This window comes from Ursus arctos, unplaced genomic scaffold (assembly GCF_023065955.2).
Source record: "Ursus arctos isolate Adak ecotype North America unplaced genomic scaffold, UrsArc2.0 scaffold_22, whole genome shotgun sequence".
Taxonomy (NCBI): domain Eukaryota; kingdom Metazoa; phylum Chordata; class Mammalia; order Carnivora; family Ursidae; genus Ursus; species Ursus arctos.
In genome coordinates this window covers 5,574,476-5,595,990 of record NW_026622897.1, presented here as the reverse complement: position 1 = coordinate 5,595,990, position 21,515 = coordinate 5,574,476, and the positions used below count along the sequence as shown (strand labels likewise).

General features: G+C 42.2%; 1 protein-coding gene across 7 annotated transcripts in view; it reads left to right on the top strand.

Moving 5' to 3' along the window:
• EXPH5 (exophilin 5) overlaps nucleotides 1-21,515 on the top strand; it is a 70,778-nt gene that overhangs the window by 24,393 nt on the left and 24,870 nt on the right. For 3 of the 7 annotated variants that reach the window (XM_026505811.4, XM_026505810.4, XM_026505814.4), the window contains exons 2-3: nucleotides 16,204-16,364; nucleotides 18,187-18,349. In XM_026505811.4, coding sequence (XP_026361596.2) covers nucleotides 16,204-16,364; nucleotides 18,187-18,349 — 324 coding nt within the window. The other 4 variants (XM_044386683.3, XM_026505816.4, XM_044386685.3 and 1 more) reach the window with 3 other exon arrangements.

Here is a 21,515-nt window from a genome sequence, read left to right as displayed (position 1 = left end):
ACTCTACAGTAATTAAGACAGTATGGTACTGGCATAAAGTTAGATATATAGGCCAATGGGACAGAGTAAAGAGCCTAGAAATAAACTCATGCATATTGTCAACTGATTTTTGATGAGGGTGCTAAGAAAACACAGTAGAGAAAGGATGGTCTCTTCAACAAATGGTCTTGGGAAAACTGGACAGCAACATGCAGAATGAAATTGGACCCTTATACCACAAATAAAAATCAACTCAAAATGGGTTAAAAACTTACACATATGACTGGAAACTATAAAACCAGAAGAAAACATAGGGCAAAGAATTTTGGCTTTTTTGTTTTATTTTATTTTTTAAAAATTTATTTCTTTATTTTAGAGAGAGCAGATGAGCAAGGGTAGGGATAGAGGGAGAGAGAGAGAGTCTCAAGTAGACTCCCCACTGAGCATGGAGCCCAACGTGGGCTCGATCTCACAAACCCGAGATGGTGACCTGAGCCGAAATCAAGAGTCAGACGCTCAACCGACTGAGCCACCCAGGTTCCCCTTCGTTTGTTTTAATAAATCCTACAAGCAAATTCTTCTGACTGGTCTTCTCACAATTCGCTTGGCTGTGTGGAATCTCTTGCTTTCATGCCCCACCTAAACCTGAGACAGGCTGGCTCCCAATGTAACATCCTCCTGTCCCTCTTTAAAATGCTGGGCAGACACAGGCACACACAGCAGTGTCTCTGGTTGTGGGGATTGTGAGTGGCTTTTATTTACTTTAAACTTTCCCAAGTCTTCTGTATTGAGTGTAATTTTACTTTAATAATTAGAAAAAAGAAAGAACTTAAAAATTGTATAGTAGCAAATCAAAGTCTGTTTTATTGATATTTAAGATTTCCTGTCTCGACACTGAAGAATTCCCTTGTGAGCAGATTCCTGCTTGTTGACTGTGGCGGGCTGTCTTAGTTACGCTCTTGCAGGTAACAAGGAGCTCTTGCATGTGACAAGGGTTATACCCTGGTTTACATCGGAGGATGGGTGGCACTTGACTGCAAGTCTGTGATACGGCAGGAAGGAAACACAAGGAACAGCCTTACCCTGCACAGCCAGTGTTGGGAAACGGGGATGTTGATCAGGACAGAGCAGCATCCTGGTGTCAGTTGCCGGGACTGGTAATTGGCCGGACCGTGGCTCAGCCACACTGCTCTGCTTCTCTCAGTTTACTTCCATGGCCACAGCTGAGTTTCATTTTGCCACTTACCTCTCTGCCCTGTGGCTTCAGCCTGTTCACGACTCTGTTGCCTCGTGGCTTCTACATACGGTACCGCGTAATACCTCCCCACGGTGTAACTCTCAGACTCCATGTGACTTCAGTTTGTCTTACTTGTCATCATGATTTCAAGACATGTTAGGAGGAACCACATGATTGAGTTATTAATCACTGCCCAAAGTAGAGCACATCACTGGGCAGCGTTCCTTCTCTTGTTCAGCTTTTAGGTCAAGCGAATTCCTGGTTTGATTGATTAGGACCAGGAATGTGAAAAATTTTAGATCATAGGACCCAAAACACAACTACCCACGACCCCTTTTCTATGAGTGGGATAGGCTCCCAACACTTCCTGGGCTGCTCATAAGCATGGTCCACGGCTCTCGGACAGACATACCACCATGCTTAATTCATTATTGAGTCCTACTTGGGGATATTAGTAATGAGAGTGGAGGTGCTAGAATGATTTAAAGCAAAACAAAACAAAATGATGAGGGAATCAGACATCCAGTTTTCTTTTTCTATGCCAGACATTTTATCCTACCTGAAAGAAAGCGTTTTTGCTCATAAGGCCTAAGTGATTCAAGGTAAATAGATGATGACTTTTAAAATCTGAGGTCATTGTTAATCAAGAATAGTCCACACCTATTCACATATACCAAGTAAACAGTTCCGTTCATTTCCACTTTTCTTCTGTAAAATACAGCTCACATTACTGCTTCGTTACACTGACATTTCCCTTTGGAGAAATGGGTTGGTTGTTCACAGGATGAATACAATTCTGTGCCTGTTCTTGATGCACTGAGACATGCATTTCAAGTACACAATAGCCTCCAATGTTATATTATCATTTTTATTGTGTAATAAAGCTTTGTTTAGGCTTTTTCTCCAAAGACCCATTGAGATTTTATGTTAAAGCGTTTAATACATCATGAAGAACAATCACAAATTTGTTGATTATTGAGAAAGAAGAATTTAAATACTAGAGTCTGAAGTTAAAATGATAGCAAATAACAATATTACCAGTAAAATATCTTTTATACCAATATTAGGTTTCCATAAGTAAGTTACATAATTTGGAGTAGACACATGCATTTGTATAGCTAGCATTAACTTCCTTTTGCCCCAGGTACTGATTTTGTTTCAGAATCATTCTGGGAGTACTTCTTTGGAGGATGTTTGGGTAAATAAATGTCACTACATCTAAAGACAAAACATAATAATCTCTTCTGAATGAGATGATACAATATGAAACATGATGTGTGTTTGAAATAACCGATCAACAAAGTCATCATTCTAATGATAACATTTGGTTCAAGGATTTGGGGGGAAGTGTTCAAAGTAAAGCCTTTTGTAATGCGCTTCTGCAGTAATTTCTGATGATGTGGAGTGTCGACTTATCAGGTTAATGGTTGGAGAAAAACAATTTAAACCCAACCCATCATGAGACAGTTTTGCTAAAATGAACTTGGAAAAAGCAGCAACCATTTGGAGAAGGATTACTTCAAGGTTAACTCTTTTTGAAAATGTATGTGATCCAGACCAATGAGACTTCACGTATGTCCACATCAAACTTTCGTTGACCCTGTCATCAAATCCTGCGGTGGATAATGATTTGCAGGTCATGGACTTTCTGAGCTTTCATGATCCCTGATGGGGACAGAGGAGCACGACTTGCATGGTGCTGGCATTTAGAAAACCTTGGGGAATTTTCTCACTTTCTGTATCCCGAAGCAAAGACTAAGGAGCTATTTGTAATGCTTCTTTCTCTATTTGGTTGGTGTGCAGGTAGGGGTAGGGAAAGAGGGAATGCTGTATTTCAGCATTAAGTTTCTTAAAGTTAAAGCTGCTTCCAGAATGTTGGATTTGAGTTGGTTTTCTGACATGGCTAAGTCAACATGGTACAAAGAGTGAATTAAACTGAATATGAGAAATGTGGGTATTAATTACCCTGAAGGCAATATAGTCTTGTGACCTTTCTGCCTGGATCTGGAATAAAGTTATGTGGGCATCACATTCTTTCAACCTTGCGGAATTGCCTAGGCTCCTCTGAGACTGTTCCTCTTTCTGTATTTTTTCCTTGGCAAGACATGTTGTAAGAATTGGCATTAAATTGCCTGAATATGAGAGAAAAGTAACATGCTCTGCATTCTTATTCGTGAGAATGAAGGGGGGGCTGCACTAGATATACACGAGTGCAGTTCTGTCTCGTTACCTGATTACATAACTAGCAGTACAGAGGGTGTGGCCAAAATTTAGGATGTAATTGTCTTTGGAAAGAAGCCATGAATAATATGATATGTAAGCAAATCCAAGACATTGAGATCATGGACTTTATCTGTGGATCAGAACTAATTGGCTTTAACCTACCTTGCAGTTGTGCTAATAACAGCCTCACAAGAGGGATTTCTGTGCACGTTGGCAGCTCCAGGCAGCTCCCCTACACTGAAGAACCCTAACATGGACCTTGCATTAACCCTTGCCTTACAAGTTCCTGTGGAAAGATGTCTGAGTATCTGTATAAAGAAGAACGAGTGGGGGAGTGCACTTGGGTGGCTCAGTCGGTTAAGTGTCCAACTCTTAATCTCAGCTCACGTCTTGAGCTCATGGTTGTGAGTTCAAGTCCCATGTTGGGCTCCATGCTGGGCTTGCAGCCTGCTTAAAAAAAAATAAGTGGGAAACAAAGGCTAAAAACTCTAGTTTTCAAATATTTAGTCTCTGCTTGCTCTGTGTTCAGAAAGTCTGGCGCTCTGGTTAGGGAGCTGACACTGCAGTGGTGAGCCCACTGGCATGAAAAAAAGGGGCAGGGACAGGCCAGGTGTTGAAGAATTCAGGCTCTGGGAAATAATTTGTACTCACTCTGAAAATAACACATGTTACCATGCTGAGTATTTGGGGCCTGAAGCCAGGCAGAAGCCTCACTCTTTTCCTCTCCATGGGATAACCACAGGCAGGATTTTTTTACATTTTGTGGTTTCAAATTTTTTTTACTGTATAATGAGTATAATAGTATCTACCTCGCTGGGCACCTGTGGGAGCAGCCAGCACAGTGCCCGTCAGCCAGCAGAATCTGACCATTGCATCCCAGACCCACTTCCCGCCTCCAGGAGGATATGCCATGTGCATGGGTCCCCTAATGTTCAGCAGCAGCACGAAGGTACCAGATATAACCCTATATGTTATCTTAGTTTTCCATAAAAGTATTGTCAGTTTGAATCTGCAGTTGTAAATTCTCTTCTAGTTGATTTGAATCATGTGCTTGATCCCAAGAGAAGCAGCAGAAAGGGCAGAGGGAGTGCAAGGACAATGGACCCCGAGAACCGTGTGAAAGGTGGCACTTTTCAGCCACAGAGCTGGACTCTGTGAGGTCTCAGACAGACCTAAATATGGATTTGTGGGTTTTTTTGGTTTTGTTTTGTTTTTTAAATATTTTATTTATTTATTTGATAGAGAGACAGCCAGCGAGAGAGGGAACACAAGCAGGGGGAGTGGGAGAGGAAGAAGCAGGCTCCCAGCGGAGGAGCCTGATGTGGGGCTTGATCCCAGACCGCTGGGATCACGCCCTGAGCCAAAGGCAGACGCCTAATGACTGATCCACTCAGGTGCCCCTAAATATGGATTTGTTAACGACATCCTTTAAATACTAGGCTGCGCCGCCTGGAAACATTAGCAAAAGCATGCTTAGGATCACCCCAAGTGTGTAAGTACCCTGGGGAGCTTCTGATTCAAATGCAGGTCCAGAGAGAAGAGTTGCCCAGATTCATATTCATTTGTTCACATGGGCTTGTGGAGTCCCCACTCTATGTCAGACAGGCATCATTCCAGAAACAGGACAAGCAAGGTCCTTGCTCTCATGGATTTTATTTCAGTGCAGCAAAGGGGAGATGATTGACAAAAAAGCAAATAAATGAAGGTGTTTCCACAAGGAGAATAATGAAATTAAGAAAAGTAGACCAAGAAATTTGATAGTAGGTATGCTTGGGGGAAGGGATTATTTCTGTTGAAGGGTCACAGAAGGCCTCTCTTAGAATGTGACGTTTTAGCTAAGGCCTAAATGATACCAAGGAATGGCCATGTGATAAAATAGGGAAGAACATTACAGGTGAAGGGGGCAGCAGGTGCAAAGCCCATCAGGGACCAGATTGGCTTTTGAGAGGAGCAGAGAGAAGGCCAGCTGCTGATTGGGGTGGGTGAGGTATGATAACGTGGTTAAAAAAGGTAGAGGGCCAGAGGCTGCACAGCCCTGGAGACCATGGAATTTGGAATTCTTAGTTTGGAATTCTTAGTATGGTTGGAAGCTCATGGAGAGCTTTAAGCCTTTTCCTCCAGGCTTCCCTCTGTGGTTTTAAAATATCACTCTGGCTGCCATGTGGAGTCTGAATGAAAGGGCAGCTAGAATGGAATCGAGGAGACGAGGGGGTTCCTGCAGTCACCCTGGTGAGAGACAGTAGTGGTTTGGGTCAAGGTGGTGGTAGGAAAACCATTGCTTCCTAGCTACAAACTCCAAGAAGACTAGGAGTGGTCTCTTTTGTGTATGTATTAATTCCAAGCTTCTAGAACAGTGCCTGGCACACAGTAAGTCTCAAAAAATACTAGCTGAATCACGTGTGTGAATACTTTCTGAAGTTAGACTGGAATCCAGGATGAGATAAATAAACGTGTAAACTCTTCTCAGTGCAAGCACTGTTGCCTTAGGAGAGTTTAGAAAAGTAAATCTTTTAGACCTTGTACTAAAAATGTGCAAAAAATCTTTGCAATCATGTGTCCAGACATTGGCATTAGCCAGTGCGTGCAGTGCAGTGCGAGGTCCATTCCAGTGACTGGCAGTGAGCTTACCCAGTGGGCCCCCCAGTCTGAAATCTTCACTGCAAATTAGTTTTCTAGCGATGGTGCTGTCAAGTGCAATATGAAAGTCTGGGAGGACAAGGTGACCCAACCTAAGCAGTTGATGCTTTTGAGTTTCTTTACAGGGAAAGGAAAAGCTGAAGTGTGATTGTCTTTACTGCCGACCACCTCTGTTTTGCTGGGGAAGCTGATACACATTTCCACCCCCACTCCTCAGCCCCCAACTCACTTCACAGACCACACTAACTCAGCACTTCACGTTGCCAGGCCTGGGTGTATAGGCCTTCCATTAATTAACTCACTTAATCCTCACCCAAATGCCATGAGATACTATTATTTCTACCCCCACTTTGTAGATGAGAAAACTGAGGCCCAGAGGAGTGAAGCTCACACGATTAAAAAAGATAAGGGACAGCATTGAAACCAGGAAGTCTGACTTCAGCATAGCCTCTCAGTGTTTTAATTTCCTCATTCGTAGAATGGAATATTATTTGCCTCGTGGTGTTCTTGCAAAGATTAAATGGACGAATACATGTAATTTTGCCTGGCCTAGAGCAAGTGCTCCGTAAATGTTAGCTGTGACTAGCTTTCCCGTATTACTCTTTGGAGGAAAAAAATCACTTTTTATAAACATGATTTTAATTTGTGGGCAGGATCGTATCTATTATGTATGTCAAGTAGGGAGTGAGTTGCTTCACAATGATGGCATAAGTTTGTAGAACTCATTCATTACCCCAAAAGTTGAGCAAATATGTATTGATAAACCACCAGTCGGGGACCTTGCTAGGCCCTGGGGATACCAAGACAACTTGGACACAGTCTCCAGTCCCCGGTCAGCTGACAGCCTGGTGGGCAGCCAGATGGGTACATGACATGTAATTCATTCAGTATTGTTTGGAAAATCCTAGGTGACAGCGGGTGCCTTCCTGAGTGGCGTGGGTAAAAGGTATGAATGGATTGAAAAGAGATAAGATTAACCTAGGAAGACAGAGAAGCCCTGATAGCTGGCTACATGAGGAATTGGCCCTTAAACTCTAAGTCTGACTTCAGAGTGGACAGCTAGCCTTCCTACTGCACCTTCTTTAGGGTGACTAATTGGTAAGAGATCACTCACTGCGCTCTGACCCTGCAATGGGAATTACGCGTCTTAGCGTTACCTAGATTACTTCATTTTTCATTCTGTTGAGAATAAACATCCAGGAAGGTTATAATGGCCTGTTTAAGAAATACAGAAAACGTTGTCCTTGAGTCTCGATTGGGCGATCTCAATCACAGCCATTCAAGGAATTTAAATGGGCTTTGTTATCTAGCTTGGCCTGAAAGCTGATGCCATGATTTTGCGGCCAGTCTTTTAGTTCTAAAGGTTTGCTGTTTTTGTTGTCATTGTTGCTTGGCTTTAGTTCATCCCTTTTCTTTAGGGGAGCTTCTCTTCCTTCAGACTTCCCTCTGTGGTTTAACTTTATTGTCAGCAAAAGAACACATTTTCCAGGACACCTGCTTGCTTTTTCTAATCCCTGCCCCTCCCTGAGCCTTGGCTGTGGACCGAGGCAAACAACAGGCTCTGATGTCAGAGACAAAGGCTCTCAAAAAACTATCTTTTCAGAAAAGCAGCCGGGAGAGAGGAGAGGCCAGGCGCTGGATTGTAAAGGTGCGGGAGCGGCCCCTGGACAAGGGCTTTGGCTCTCTTTACTCCGCCTCTTCCTGGCTGAGAACTTCTCATAGCTCTTCGAAAGCTTTCCCTCGCAGATGAGCGATAAGTATCACCTTTCTGGAGCAGAACACAAAGGGGCACACTTTCCTGAAAGGAGTTTTCTTGGGGTTGCAGGGTCTGGAGAAGGTCTTTAGCTGGACGGACGAATCCAGCTTCCATGATGTCATTAACCTGATGGCCAAGCTCTGACTCAGGATACGGTTCCTGCCCCGCGTACTCCTACTCCATTCATGGTTTTCCATGTGTTGTGGTTGCTGGGCAATATGAAACAAAAGTGTGTTTGGATTTCTGTGTGGGAGGGAAACTTTAATGCTGCTTTGATCTACAATTCAGGCGACAAATCCATTTTTACAGGATTCATTTGAACAGTTTGTTCTAGGGTTCGCTGATGACGGAACCTGTAAGAGCAGGAGAGGGTAGGGAACTGGGGGACTATTTTGGCAAGAGGCCTTTGAAGCCAAGAGGGCAGGGTTGATCGAGATCAGGCTGCTGAGCTGCCTGGAGAGCAGAACAAGGTGTGATAAGACGGCTTGCGTACAGGAGGGTCAGCTGTGAAAGAAAAAATGTGTATAGAAGCCAAGGAAATAAGGAAAGCAGAGAAAAAATGTGAGCAAGGAGATGAAGAGAGGGAATGAGCACAACCCAAAGACAAATTGATGCCCTCAGCAAGAGGAGCTTGTAAGGGAGCAGTTTTGAGAAATATTTGAGATCTTTCTGACAAGAAAATAGAAGGTATAGTTCCTGTTTTCTGGCTTAGGGGGCTTGCTGGTCTCAACGTCTGTCCAGCTCCTCTCTCTTCAATCCTGTTTGGATTAGCATTACTACCTTTTTAAATGTCAGAAGTCACTTTGAGCTTACTTCTATCAATTGCATTGTTTCTTAATGGAGGTAGTGGTGCCCAGGTACTAGTGAGAGAGAAGGTTAGGTGGACACAGACTTGAGAATCAAGGCCTGAGTTCTCATCCCAGGGCAAAGCTCCAGCCTGCGGGTGGGCTCAGTGGTGTCTCTGTAAACGGGGACATCGAATCCCAATGCAAGCCATGTGAGGATTAGCAATAATGGCTGCAAAATCCTGTCGAGTAGGAGCTCAGCACAGCAACTGTTGTTATTACTGGTTATTATTATTGTACCTGAAGATGGAGGGATTGACAAGATTATGTTATAAGGCCCTCTTCAGATTTTTAAGATTTCTTAATGATTTCATTCTGACGTAGGAATAATGAGCCTTTCCATTTCATGAGACATTTTAAACCAGAAGATATCTTCAAGATAATCTCATCTGTGTTTATGTTTTTAAATTCTGCATAACAGACCATCCCACTGCTTAAAGGCTCCGAAGGACTTCTGTCGATTAGCTCTCAATTCTGTGGGACAGTCATTTGGGCTGCGCTCAGCTGGGGGACTCTCCTGGTCTCCCCTCGGGTCTCTGCCTCCAGATCGGCTAAGGTGGCCGCACTCACTGGTCTGGCAGGTGGCAGTGTGCCCCATTGGGGCCTCGTCTGTGCATGCTCTCATTCTCTGGGAGGCCAGCCTGGGGTTCCTTCTGCGCCGGAATCAAGATTCCCCGAGGCAGAGGACAGAGGCTGCGTGACTTCCTGAGGCCAGGCTCAGAGGTCTGATAGTACGTCTTCAGAACCTTCAGTTGTTCTGAGAACAAGGCCAGCCAAGTCCTAGGAGCAGGCTGAGTGACAAAGTCACATCCCAAAGGAGCAGACGTTCAGGGATGTGAGGAGTTGTGGAGAACTGTTTTATAAACAGTCTGCCACCTCATCCAACCCCCTTGCACAAATGAGGGAAATAAACCCAAGAAAGTTAAATATTTGGCCAAGGTCACCCAGCTAGCACCTGACCCTCTGCCAGTGTTCTTTGTACTATCAGAGCAGACAAGGCATGGGCGGGGGTTGGTGAAGAATGCGGAGCACATGCTGAATGTTAGTAGGTAGGTACTGTGAAAATAAGATGAGGACACAAACCTGCTGGAAGTAAAGGTGAACCAAGAAAAGTGCATTGCGAAGGTCAACAGGGGCACAGCTGGTGAAGACAAAGAGGAAGAGAGGAGAGATGGGATTCATTCCCCGAGGATGGAAAATCAGTTTAACACAGGAGGAGGACACACTCCTTCCGCAGGTGCTCGAAGGGCATCAAAGCTGCAGCGGTCGAAGATTCCTGTGCATGAAGAAAGAGTGTTTTGACTTGGAGCAGAGGGCTGGGACTGTGGCTCAGCAAGAAAAGACCTGATTTAGTTGAGTCAAGTTAATCAGCCCGGGGGTAGAACAAATTACAAGTGTAGACAACAGTCCCTCCTGATATGTTGAGTCAAGCTAGACTAGCAAAGCCAGCAAGGTGTGTGCTTATAATTTATCTCGATGTACGTCGTCTGTAACCCTGTGGTTCTTCTTGGCATAAAGTGGATTGAGTGCTCTAAATGGCTGCCCGAGTATATAACAAACCAGCTTAGAGGAGGAAGAGCCCTGGGCAGGCTGGCTATGAACTTGGTCGAATTCCACTTTCAAGCGAATGTTCTCTAAGTCTCCCAGCTGAGACTTAAAATGCTGTCCTTTTAAGGTTCACGTATCTTTATGTTAAGGTGTTTTGTTTGTTTTGCTAGTGTTGAGCTTTGATATATTTTTTAAGTAAGTAGATCAGTCTAAACCACTGGTTTTACCGTTGTGTGCTTTTTAGTACCAGGAGCTCAGTCAACCATTATAAAAGTACTGACTGTATTTTATAGGTCATAGGACTCTTTGGTGTAAAAGATTAAGGAGTTGAGTTACAGGTACCCAGAGAGTTTAGACTTGTATGTCATTCATAGCTTCCCTTCCTGGGTTACCCTTGCTTCAAAGGCCAGAACTATTTATGTTTTACTTCCTTTAGTAATAGGTAAGCACAGCCATTATTTTTTACTACCTGACCCTTGAATTTTCAGGCTCTGGACTGTACATATTCACCCACTTTCCTGTCAACCTAGGGGTATTTCTGCTTTAAAAGCCACTGAATTTCTTTTTTTAAATTAATTAATTAATTAATTAATCTATTTACTTATTTATTTTTAAGTAATTTCTATATCTAACGTGCAGCTTAAACTCGCAACCCAAGATCATGAGTCTCATGTTCCACTAACTGAGCCAGCTAGGCACCCCAAAAGCCACTGAATTTCTTTAAAATCATGCCCTTTTATATATCTGCATGTAACTACTGTCCATATGTCGTTTCTCATTGTCTTCGGGAGACAGATATTAGCATAAGCACATGCACAGATGAAATATGTTTTACCTACTCCAGCCCTAATCAGAATCAAAGTCAGAAATCTGGGGGAAAATAATTAGAGTAAACAAGAAAAATAAGGAGTTTGTGTTTTATTAAACATGCCTCATCCCAGTGAAAAACTCTGAAGCATTGATTCATAAATTGATAAAATGTGCAATTGCCAAAATACAAAATATCATTAGTAAGCAGACATGTGGGATGTACTCAATCCTCACTACTTATCAAAGAAATGTAGTATTTTTTTGGTCTTGATCTCAGGGTCATCAGTTCAAGCCCCGCGTTGGGTTCCATGCTGGGCATGGAGCCTACAAGAAAGAAAGAGAGAGGGAGAGAGAGAGAAAGGAAGGAAGAAAATGTAGTGTTTTTTTTTTAAGCAAAGGAAACAAAAATCCTTAAAAGAAAAGTAACTACCCACAATTTAAAACATGGTACCTTGAAAGTATTAAATTCAGAAAATAAAAATACTCAAAAAAGAATAACATCTTCCAAAGGTTCCTGGTTACCATATTGTACATCACTGGTATGAGTAATATGCTAGCGCCATTGTGAGAAGCATTTTGGTAGTGTATGAAGAATCACAAAAAAATGTTTTTGACTCTTTGACCCCGTAATTCTGCTCCAGTGTCTGTCAAAGGCACTGTAAAAACAGGAAATGCACAGGGATGTCCTTACAGCAGTATTTATAAGGCAAAATTGCAATGTTCTTCACCAGAGGAATAGTAAAGAAATTATGGAAATCATACTAGTTTGAATATTATGCAGATATTTAATGATTGCTCCAAAGATGAGTAACATTAAAGGTGTTCAATATGTAATGTTGTTTTTGTGAAGATTGTATATGCAACATCTCTGTGATTGGCATCTCCCATGCACCTATGTGAATCAGAAATCGAGGAGTTTTCCTTGACGTGCCTCTGTCCCCTCTAGCCCTCCAAAGTTACTTCATCACTTGAGGGTAAACTTCACCCACTAAGTAGCTCTGAACACTTCCTACCTTTCTTCTGCTTCACCACCAGCATCCTAGTCTAAGCAAACACCTCTCTGTCCTGGACCCTACAAGTCTCTTGACTGTGCTCCTCTTCTCCCCTGGAATCCTCTCTCCACCTTTAGCTAAGATCTTTTTAATTATTGAGGTATAATTGAAATATAGCATTATATTCATTTCAGGTGTGCACGTAATGATTCGATATTTGTATACACTGAAAACTGATCACCGTAGTAAGTCTAGTTACCATCCATCACCATGCACAGCTACAAATTTTTTTTTCTTGTGATGAAGACTTTTAAGATCTGTCTTAGCAGCTTTCAAATACGCACTGCAGTATTATTAACAATACTCACCATCCTGTACATTACATCCCAGGACTTACTTATTTTATAACTAGAAGTTTGAACCTTTTGACCTTCTTCACCCATTTCTTCCACCTCCTATCCCCCATCTCTGGCAACCATCAGTCTGTTCTCCGTGTCTAGGAGCTTGATTTGTTGTAGTTTAAATTCCACATATAAGTGAGATCATATGGTAACTGTTTTTCTCTGACTTATTTCACTTAGCATAATGACTTCAGGTTCTCTTCATGTTGCTGCAAATGGCAAGATTTCATTCTTTTTATGACTGGATAGTATTCCATTGTGTGTATATGTGTGTATAATTGGATTTGTATTGTACATGTATATAATATTGTATTTTGTATATATGGAATTAAAATTATTTTTGTATTGTATTTTGTTTTTCCATACCATTACAATTCCATAGGTGCATATACTTTTTGAGTTAGTTTTTTCATTTTCTTTGGATAAATACCCAGAAGTGGAATTACTGGATCATAGGGTAGCTCTATTTTTAACTTTTTGAGGCACCTCCATACTGTTCTCCACAGTGGCCGCACCAGTTGAATTCCCACCAGCAGTGCACGAGGGTTCCCTTTTCTCCACATCCTCTCCAGTACTTGTTATTTCTTGTCTTTTTGGTAATAGCCATTCTGCCTGGCGTGAGGTGATATCTCATTGTGGTTTTGATTTGCATTTCCCAAATGATTAGTAATGTGGAACATCTTTTCATGTGCCCGCTGGCCATCTGTGTCTCTTCTTTGGGAAAATGTTTGTTCAGCTCCTCTGTCCATTTTTTAAATCAGATTGCTTGGTCTTTTTGCTATTGAATTGTATGAGTTCTTTATATATTTTGGTAATTAACGCCTTATCAGATATATGATTTGCAAACACTTTCTCCCCTTCAGTTGGTTGCCTTTTCATTTTGCTGATGATTTCCTTTGCTGCACAAAAAGTTTTTAGTCCAGGATGGCCTTTTGAAAATGCAAACGTGGTGTGTCATGTCGCTGCCACATCAACGAGGCATTCTTGGTGCTGTAGGACTAAACCCCAGACTGTTCACCCCAACGTTTGCTGCCTGATCTAGCAGCTGCCTCCCTCTCAGCTCTACCCTAAGCCCCTTGCTTCTTTCCTTGGGGGCATTTGCCCTAGGGCTGCTACTGCTCTGCCTGGAAAGCTCTCTCTCTCCTAGAACCACCTACTTGCTACCCCTTCATCCTTCAACATTCAGACCACGTGTCATGTTCTCAGGAAAATCTTTGCTGCTGCCCCAGGTGCTCTCCTAGCGCCTGTTTACTTTTCTATTGTTTGACCCCACAGGGTGTAAATTCTGTGAGGGCAAGGACTTGACTTGTTCACTGCTCTGTACCCAGAGTTCAAACATGTGTTGAATGAATAAATCATACCCGCCTCTCTTGGTTATTTTTCATCTGTATTGTGACTGGGCCTGGATCTGTCTCTCTTATTAGATGGTGAATCCCATGGGGTGGGAGCCATGTCTGCTCTGTTCAGTACTGTATCCCTGCATGCACCCTAGGAGGCCTTCTACAAATGTATATTGAATAAATTTTATTATGACCGTGTGAAAAAACACCAACTAGATAATAGTGACTGTGTTAGGACTGCGAAAATGTCACTGATTTTTTTTCTCTATCTACAAGAAAAATTATAATGGAAAAAAAATCCAACAATATAAAAATTCACAGACAAAAAAAATAGGTTCATATATTATATTTACTGAATAAACATAATTAAAAAGTTAAAAATAGAAATGATACCTATAATTATTCTGCCCTAAGAGAGCAGGTGTTCTGATTTTTTCCCCAGTGTGTGCAGCATTTTACATAGCTTGGAATAGATAAAACCTGCATTTTGTTATTCTGACTTCATGCTATGTGACTTTCCAGGACGCTGCATTGCCTGCATAATTATTTTTAGAAACAAATTCGTGTACAGGGAGAGGGGCTGTTTCTTCAAGATATACTTCCTGAAGTAGAATTCAAACTGTAGGAGTCTTCCCACAGACATATGGATTTCTGACTTCATTGACCAGAAGTTGGGAAAGAAACAGACTATGATGGACGGGAGCATAAGCCTGGAATGAGCACTTGAGGTGAAATGAAGTGAAGTGTGATGATTTTCAAAGAGAGTCAATGTTTCATCAAGCCTCTAGTAAAAATGAATAAATACAGTTAGGTTGTTTGGAGAATTCCAAAGTCGGGTAACTTGACTGTGCTCTGAGATGAGGGGGATACGTTGAGAAGTGGGGGGGGGGGGTTGCTGAGTCTCAGGCTTGAACAACTGGGGAGGGCTTCGAGAACGTAGAAGTGGTGAACAAATGTGGGACATTAATAAATGAGGCATTGACAAGTTGTAGGCAGCCAGCACTGATTAGAAACAGTTACTTATGGTCCCTTGGTTTGTTAGGGAAGTGGCAGTAGAGACAGGAGTGGCCAGGTGTCAGAGGGACAGCCATGACACACGGAGGCACCCAGGCGGGTGTTGTGGGCTGGACATGACGACTGCTGCCTAATGCGTTTCAAAGTGCAAGTCTGGGCAGGATGGCCTCTGGCTTCCTTCTTGATTATTTTATAAAATGACAGTATCATAGCCCCAAGCAGGAGCCTGAGTTGCAACCATCTTGGTTCATTACCTTTAACCCCAAATTTGCCACTCTGCTCCTGTCTTACTCACCATCTTCTCCGTCATACAAACTCCCCGACCCTGGTGCTTCACAGAGGACCCTGGATAAAGGGTAACTGCTGCAGAATCACATGAACTTCTTTCCCAAACAGCAGAACTTCCCAAGCTTGGACCCCATCAATGAGCCCAGTGCTGTGTGAAACTGACCACTAAGAGATTTACACCATGTACTTCAGACTCACCTTTCTCCTCTGTCTGCCCCATCCTGCGCTCGCTCTTCTTCTCTGTCTCCCCTCCCCCCCTCTGGATTAAGCACCTCTCATTTCCAAACAGTTCTAGGGTTTTCCTGAAATAGAGAAAATGATCTGCTTTAAAAAAAGAGAGAGAGAAGAACCAGTGATTAAATCACAACCAGCGGTTTAATTAAGGACTCAGCAATATTTTTATTTGAAAGAGGTCAAAGCACAGAGGGCAGGGGAAAAGGATAAAGAAGGAATGATAGGACTTCAGGTCTGGTGTTGGGAAGGTGTGGGGCAGACGTGTTTGTGCTCTAGATGGCTTTTCCTATCTTCTCAGGTCACACCGGCCTTGACTACTAAGCATTAGCTGGGTGCTCATTCATGGGCTTTCGTGTTTTTGTGTTTTTTATCTAAAATCATTATATTCAACCGTTTCTTTTCTGCATGTAAACGTTTATCTTTGACCACTGGAAGGGCAAGTGAGGACCCTATCTGTTATGTTTGAAGTTGAATCCCTGCTGCCTACACTGGGACTGGTACATGGACATTGCTCAAGAAACACTGAATGAATGAACAAATGAACGAATGAATGAGTAATCAGAACTAGAATGTTCTGGTTTCTCCATGTCATTAAATCATCAATCATTCAACTGTATTATTAGGTCAGGTTCACAGAATGCTCAACCCAGGTTGTCATCACCAGCTTGATTATTTTAACAACTAGCAAAAACGTTTGGATTGTCATCGTAGTAGCAAAACACAGCTAAGATACGTACGTACACAGTGGTGAAAAGGGAATTCTGACTAGAGCCAGTTTCCCCCAAGACTCAGAGTTTATGCAGCTCTACCACTAGGTCAAGTTTAGCCTCCTATCACATGAGTGTGGACTTGATATGATGAAGTTTTAAGGATGCACTGACATTTTTGTTCTATTTCAGCAAACTCCAGAAGACAAAGAGGGATATCAGATGGCTTCAAGGAGTGACTGGCGAATGGTTTGAAGAAATTCAAAGAAAAAAGTTCTGCAATGAAACGGATGTTAGCCAAATGTTAAAACAACCACTTACATACAGACTAAGGAAGGGGATGGCGGAAAATGGTGAGAAAAAAATTTAGATCTAGATTTTTTGTCGTATAGCACAGTATTCTAGATAATGACTCAGTGGGTCTCCAATTTAACCAATCCATGTTTAGGACTATTTTTAAATCATAAGGTACAAAAGTTTTATGACCTAACATATAATAAAAAGAGTGAACTAAAAATGTGCTATAATGTCTTGGGGGTATGTTTTTAGAATCAGGCAAGATAGCACAGTGGTTAAGAACAGACATGAATATTTAAAAAAAAAAATAACTTGGATTCCAGTCTCCACCCTCTCTGTATTCTCTATTCTTTCAGAATCCATGCGACAGTTCAAGTTACTTATTCTCTATAAGCTTCAATTTTCTTGCCTTTAAATGCGTATGATGAGAGACCTCACAGGGTGGTTGTGTATGTATAAAGCACTAAGCTGGAACACAGTGAGCACTTAAATGAATGGGATGATGATGCAGAAGAAGGGGGAGATGGGGAGAGAGAAAGGGAGAGAGGGGATGATGGGAGAAGGTGGTAGAAGAGCCATCACCCTTCTGGTATTTCGGTAACTTAAACTCCATGGGTAAATGCCTTCTTTGAACATCCCAACTATGTGACTACTCACACGTCAATTATCTTCACCCATCACTTTTTTTTTAAATCTGTAAATGAGGATAAGAAAACCCACTTTCACAGGACTATTGTGAGAATAACAAAGTGCATTCAACATTATAAACTGTTAAAACAGTGTGTAGAGTGTCTTCTTATTGGTGTAGTCACATTGACGACTTCTCTTGGTGTTTTACTAGCATTAGTAGCATCAAGAATTATGTAACAATATTTCTTAAAGCTATATTGACAATATTTTACAACTCCCATAATAAACAAATCTATCTATCTAAAAAGACTCATAGTTCAGACTTTGAAATTAACCCCATATATACCATGCTGACTTTCCCCTTCCCTTGAATCCCTCTAGTATTTATAAATTCAGCATGTCCAAATATATTACAGTGTTATAGACTTTGTATATGTTGATCTTGCCTTAGAATTTTTAATGCTCACATGTATAACTATATGTTATCGATACATACATTAGACATGTTTATATTACAAGTAGACACACATTTTTTTTAAAGATTTTATTTATTTATTTGACAGAGAGACAGCCAGCGAGAGAGGAAACACAAGCAGGGGGAGTGGGAGAGGATGAAGCAGGCTTCCAGCAGAGCAGGGAGCCCGATGTGGGGCTTGATCCCAGGACCCTGGGATCACGCCCTGAGCCAAAGACAGATGCTTAACGACTGAGCCACCCAGGTGCCCCATCAGGCAGACACACATATAAACTATATGTGTAGGAAATACACATACACAGAGATTTTTGGTGGGAATAAAGAACACTCCAAATGGCTTAATTTCCTTTTCCTTTACTTCTTTGGAGTAAAAAGTTACATGCTGTCTACCCCTATGGTTTTAATGCACTAAGATAAAAATGTCTGAAGGACAGGGTGGCTAGAAGCACCCCGAAAGTTGAACGAGAGCCGTGACACCTTACGTTGGGCTTTGGATGGCTTTGCACAGCTGGTGCGCGGGGAGGGACGTTCCACAGAACTGCGGTTCACAGGATGTATTGAAAGGCGCCCTACTCTTTGTGAGGATTTTCTCTACTCAGCAGAGGCATCAGAGACACGGGGCTCCCCTGACTCCCTATGGTCTTCACGTGGGGATGCCTGCTGCGTTCTCCATCTGTATCGAGAGGTGGGAAGCAAGTGCAAAGTCTTCGTTCTCTGAGATATATTTACCTGGAAATATTGAGTGATGCCAGATTTCTATAATTTCCCTCTAGATTCCATGGAATTACAAACATCAAGATCTAAAAATACACCTAATCAAAAAAGCCTGACATCCATTTCTTCTCGGCTGAGCTTCAGATCATCATTTGCTTCCCTGTTCTCGTTCAGAAAATCCAGAAAGGAGACTTCAAAGCTTCAGTCCCTGGGACAGAAAGGGTGAGTTAAACTCGGATCATGTGATAGCTCTGATGCCAGAGGCGGGGAACCTGTTTTGTGTTCAGAATGTTTAATGTTTGTTCTCAGACTTAAAATGCAGATAGTCACAGAGGAAACAAGACTAAGCTCTCAGAGGGACAAAGTCCTTCTGAAACCATGAAACTTGGCTCTTTTGAAAGCCAACTTCTAACCAATCGCACAGATCCCAGGTAGTGCACTCGGTGAATAATGGGTTAAATGTTGGGAAATGCTCGTTGACTTTCTCCACTGTTTCAAGAACCCAGTGTATGCCCCAATCAGGAAGATATCTTTAAATCAAAACTGCCTGTTCCTCGGGGATATGTGTATCTGTGGTCACAAGGAGAGACGGGGTAAAAAGATGAAATGAAAGTAAACGAGATGAGCCACGAGAGTAGAGAAAACTTGCATTTTAAAATTGAGGGAATAAAGCTATTACCGTGTCGAGCAGTATTCAGGACAGCTGCTCTGAGGTGGGGACCCAGAATTTAAGCTTAAGGTGAAGGAAGGGAAGCTTTTGGAACAGGCATCATTCCAGAGAGTTCCCAGCGTAGAATGGTGTAAATCAGTTCATCTTGACTCATAGGTTGTTGGATTGTTTTGTGAAAAACAAGCAAGGCTTTGCTTACATGCAATTGAGCTGACTGCTAAATATTTTCAGCATGTCTTCCTGGTTGAAAAGCTTCCCACCCTCTTAAGGTGTTGGCTTCACACGTGACGTGTGCCGTCAAACCATTAAGAGTGCGTTGCTGCACCGAAATAGGAGGTGCTGGAGGTCACTCCTGCTGGGACAGTAAGTGGCACGCCGCTTGGTGGAGCGGGCGATGAGGCTCCCGAACCTGGAGAAAGAACACTGTCCTCCTCTCTTGGGTGGATGGAAGGTGTTTTGCTCCCAGCTTTCACCTGAGCCTGCTTTTGTCTTTGCTGAAATAACAAAGAGCTGAACAGAATGTAGATTTATGTGACTGTCTTTACCAGAGTCACTTGCAAGAAAGTACTCTGCAAATAGGTGAGTTTCTTTTCTTTGTAAAAATGTTTGAAACGCTAGTAATCCTCTCCTTTGGGGATTTAAAATCTAAGGGTACTTCCTTTGGAGGGAATATGTATCAAAAGAAATATTCCTGATGTGTGGTGTAGCTGGGACCTGTGATGGAGTTTGCGTTTTAGGTGATTTTCTTTAAGACAGAGTTTTATACAGCTGAACAATCTAACGTCAGTAAAACCAGGAAAAGTTGAGGAACCTGTTCACTCTGTGGACAAGTTATTTCCAAGCTCATATTGCAAGTCACTGCGAAAGTGGATCAAAGCAGACAGCAAATCTAGAATCTTCCATCTGGGTATCATGTTTTCTGGTTACAGACCAAGGTGAAAAAAATTGCAACTTCGCAAAATTCTATTTAGCAACCATCCTTCTTGTGTGCCAGCATGACTTGCAGCTTTCTTTTAACGTGAAACATGAAAATCAGGAGCAGAAATGAAGCAGATTTTGTCCTTTAAGTATATATGTGTATGTGAAGCAGTTTTAAGAATTTGTCTTCTCTAAATACATTTTACTTTCAAAACATAAATGGAAATAAATATTTCTTAATTGTGCTGGTGCAGAATATCATGAAGGCACTGTTGTTTTTTGCTCCTAAGAAGTTTCGGTAGATAAACTGCAAAAATATGTCCTTTTTATTTTTTTTAATTTATTTTTTTTAAAAGATTTTAGTTATTTATCCATTTGACAGAGAGAGAGAGAGAGAGAGAGAAAGCATGAGTAGGCAGAGTGGCAGGCAGAGGCAGAGGGAGAAGCAGGCTCTCCGCTGAGCAGGGAGCCCGACGCAAGGCTTGATCCCAGGACCCCGGGATCATGACCCGAGCCGAAGGCAGATGCTTCACCAGCTGAGCCACCCAGGCACCGCTGTCCTTTTTATTCTTAAATATGTGCATGACCTAAATATTTGGATATAAATCCTTAGTTGGGGGGGGGGTAGGGGGTGGTTTTATGGAGTGTTGTGCTATGGTAGGACTATAAATTGTGTGTTGTACATTTCCAGGGACTCTTTACTCTTAAGTAGAGCCTACCTTTCTTTGGCAGTTCTGATCTTTTGAAATACAAAATCAACCTTCCAAATACATGATTCAGGAGCTCCTCCTTGCCTTTAACCGCACCAGGAAGAACTGACAAGGGCCCAGGAAAGCACAGTCATCCTGTGCCAGTAGCCGTCAGGTTCCTACTTGCCAGAGCCATCTAGGCTCTAGTTTGTCACCCTCCGTGCTTTGGGGAACAAGTCAGCAAAGAAGTCGAGAGGATCTTTTGCAAAGATTTTCCCCTCCAGGCAAAATAGAGCCTTCTGTTGAGCCCTAAAGGACTCGAGTATCAGAGAAAGTTCTTTTCCTGATTTAAGCTGTGGTTTAACCAAGAAATGACACTGAATCATGGGGAACTCTCCCCAGAAGAAAATGCATTTGGTGATTTCATCAGACATTTACTTCACAAAGACCAGCCAGTAAAAGTATATGATATACTGAAACTTTGATTTCCTGTTAGGAGTGGATAAAAAGCCATGGGAACATGGGACTGAATGAATTAACAAAAAGGCAAAAAGTTTTGCCATTTCTTCTTCAAATATGATGAGTTTCTCCTCCCAAATCTATGCATTTCCCAAATTATCCCATTATTTTCTTTAAGATTCTATTTATTTATTTATTTATTTGAGAGAGAGAGAGAGAGAGAGAGAGAGAAAGAGCAGGGGGAGGAGCAAAGGGGAAAGAATTCCAAGCAGATTCCATGAGCTGAGCACGGAGCCCAACTTGGGACTGGATCCCAGGACCCAGAGATCATGACCTGAGCCGAAACCAGGAGTTGGACACTCAACCGACTGAGCCACCCAGGCGCCCCTATCCCGTTATTATTTTAATCCTATTTGTAAATGATTTAGCTATATCCCCTGTGACCCCCCTCCCCAACCCCAGAAAAAAGGAAAAATATTTTCTACTCATGTTTCAGTTTGTTTATTGCTAGCCAATACATTCAAGAGAAGTATACATGTATATTTTATCTTTCCCTGTAAGGCCTGTCTCCTCGTGTCTTGTGGTAGGGCTTCTAGTGCCTGTGGCACAGTGCTCAGCACCCCCAGCATGAAATTTCAATAACCTAGAGCAT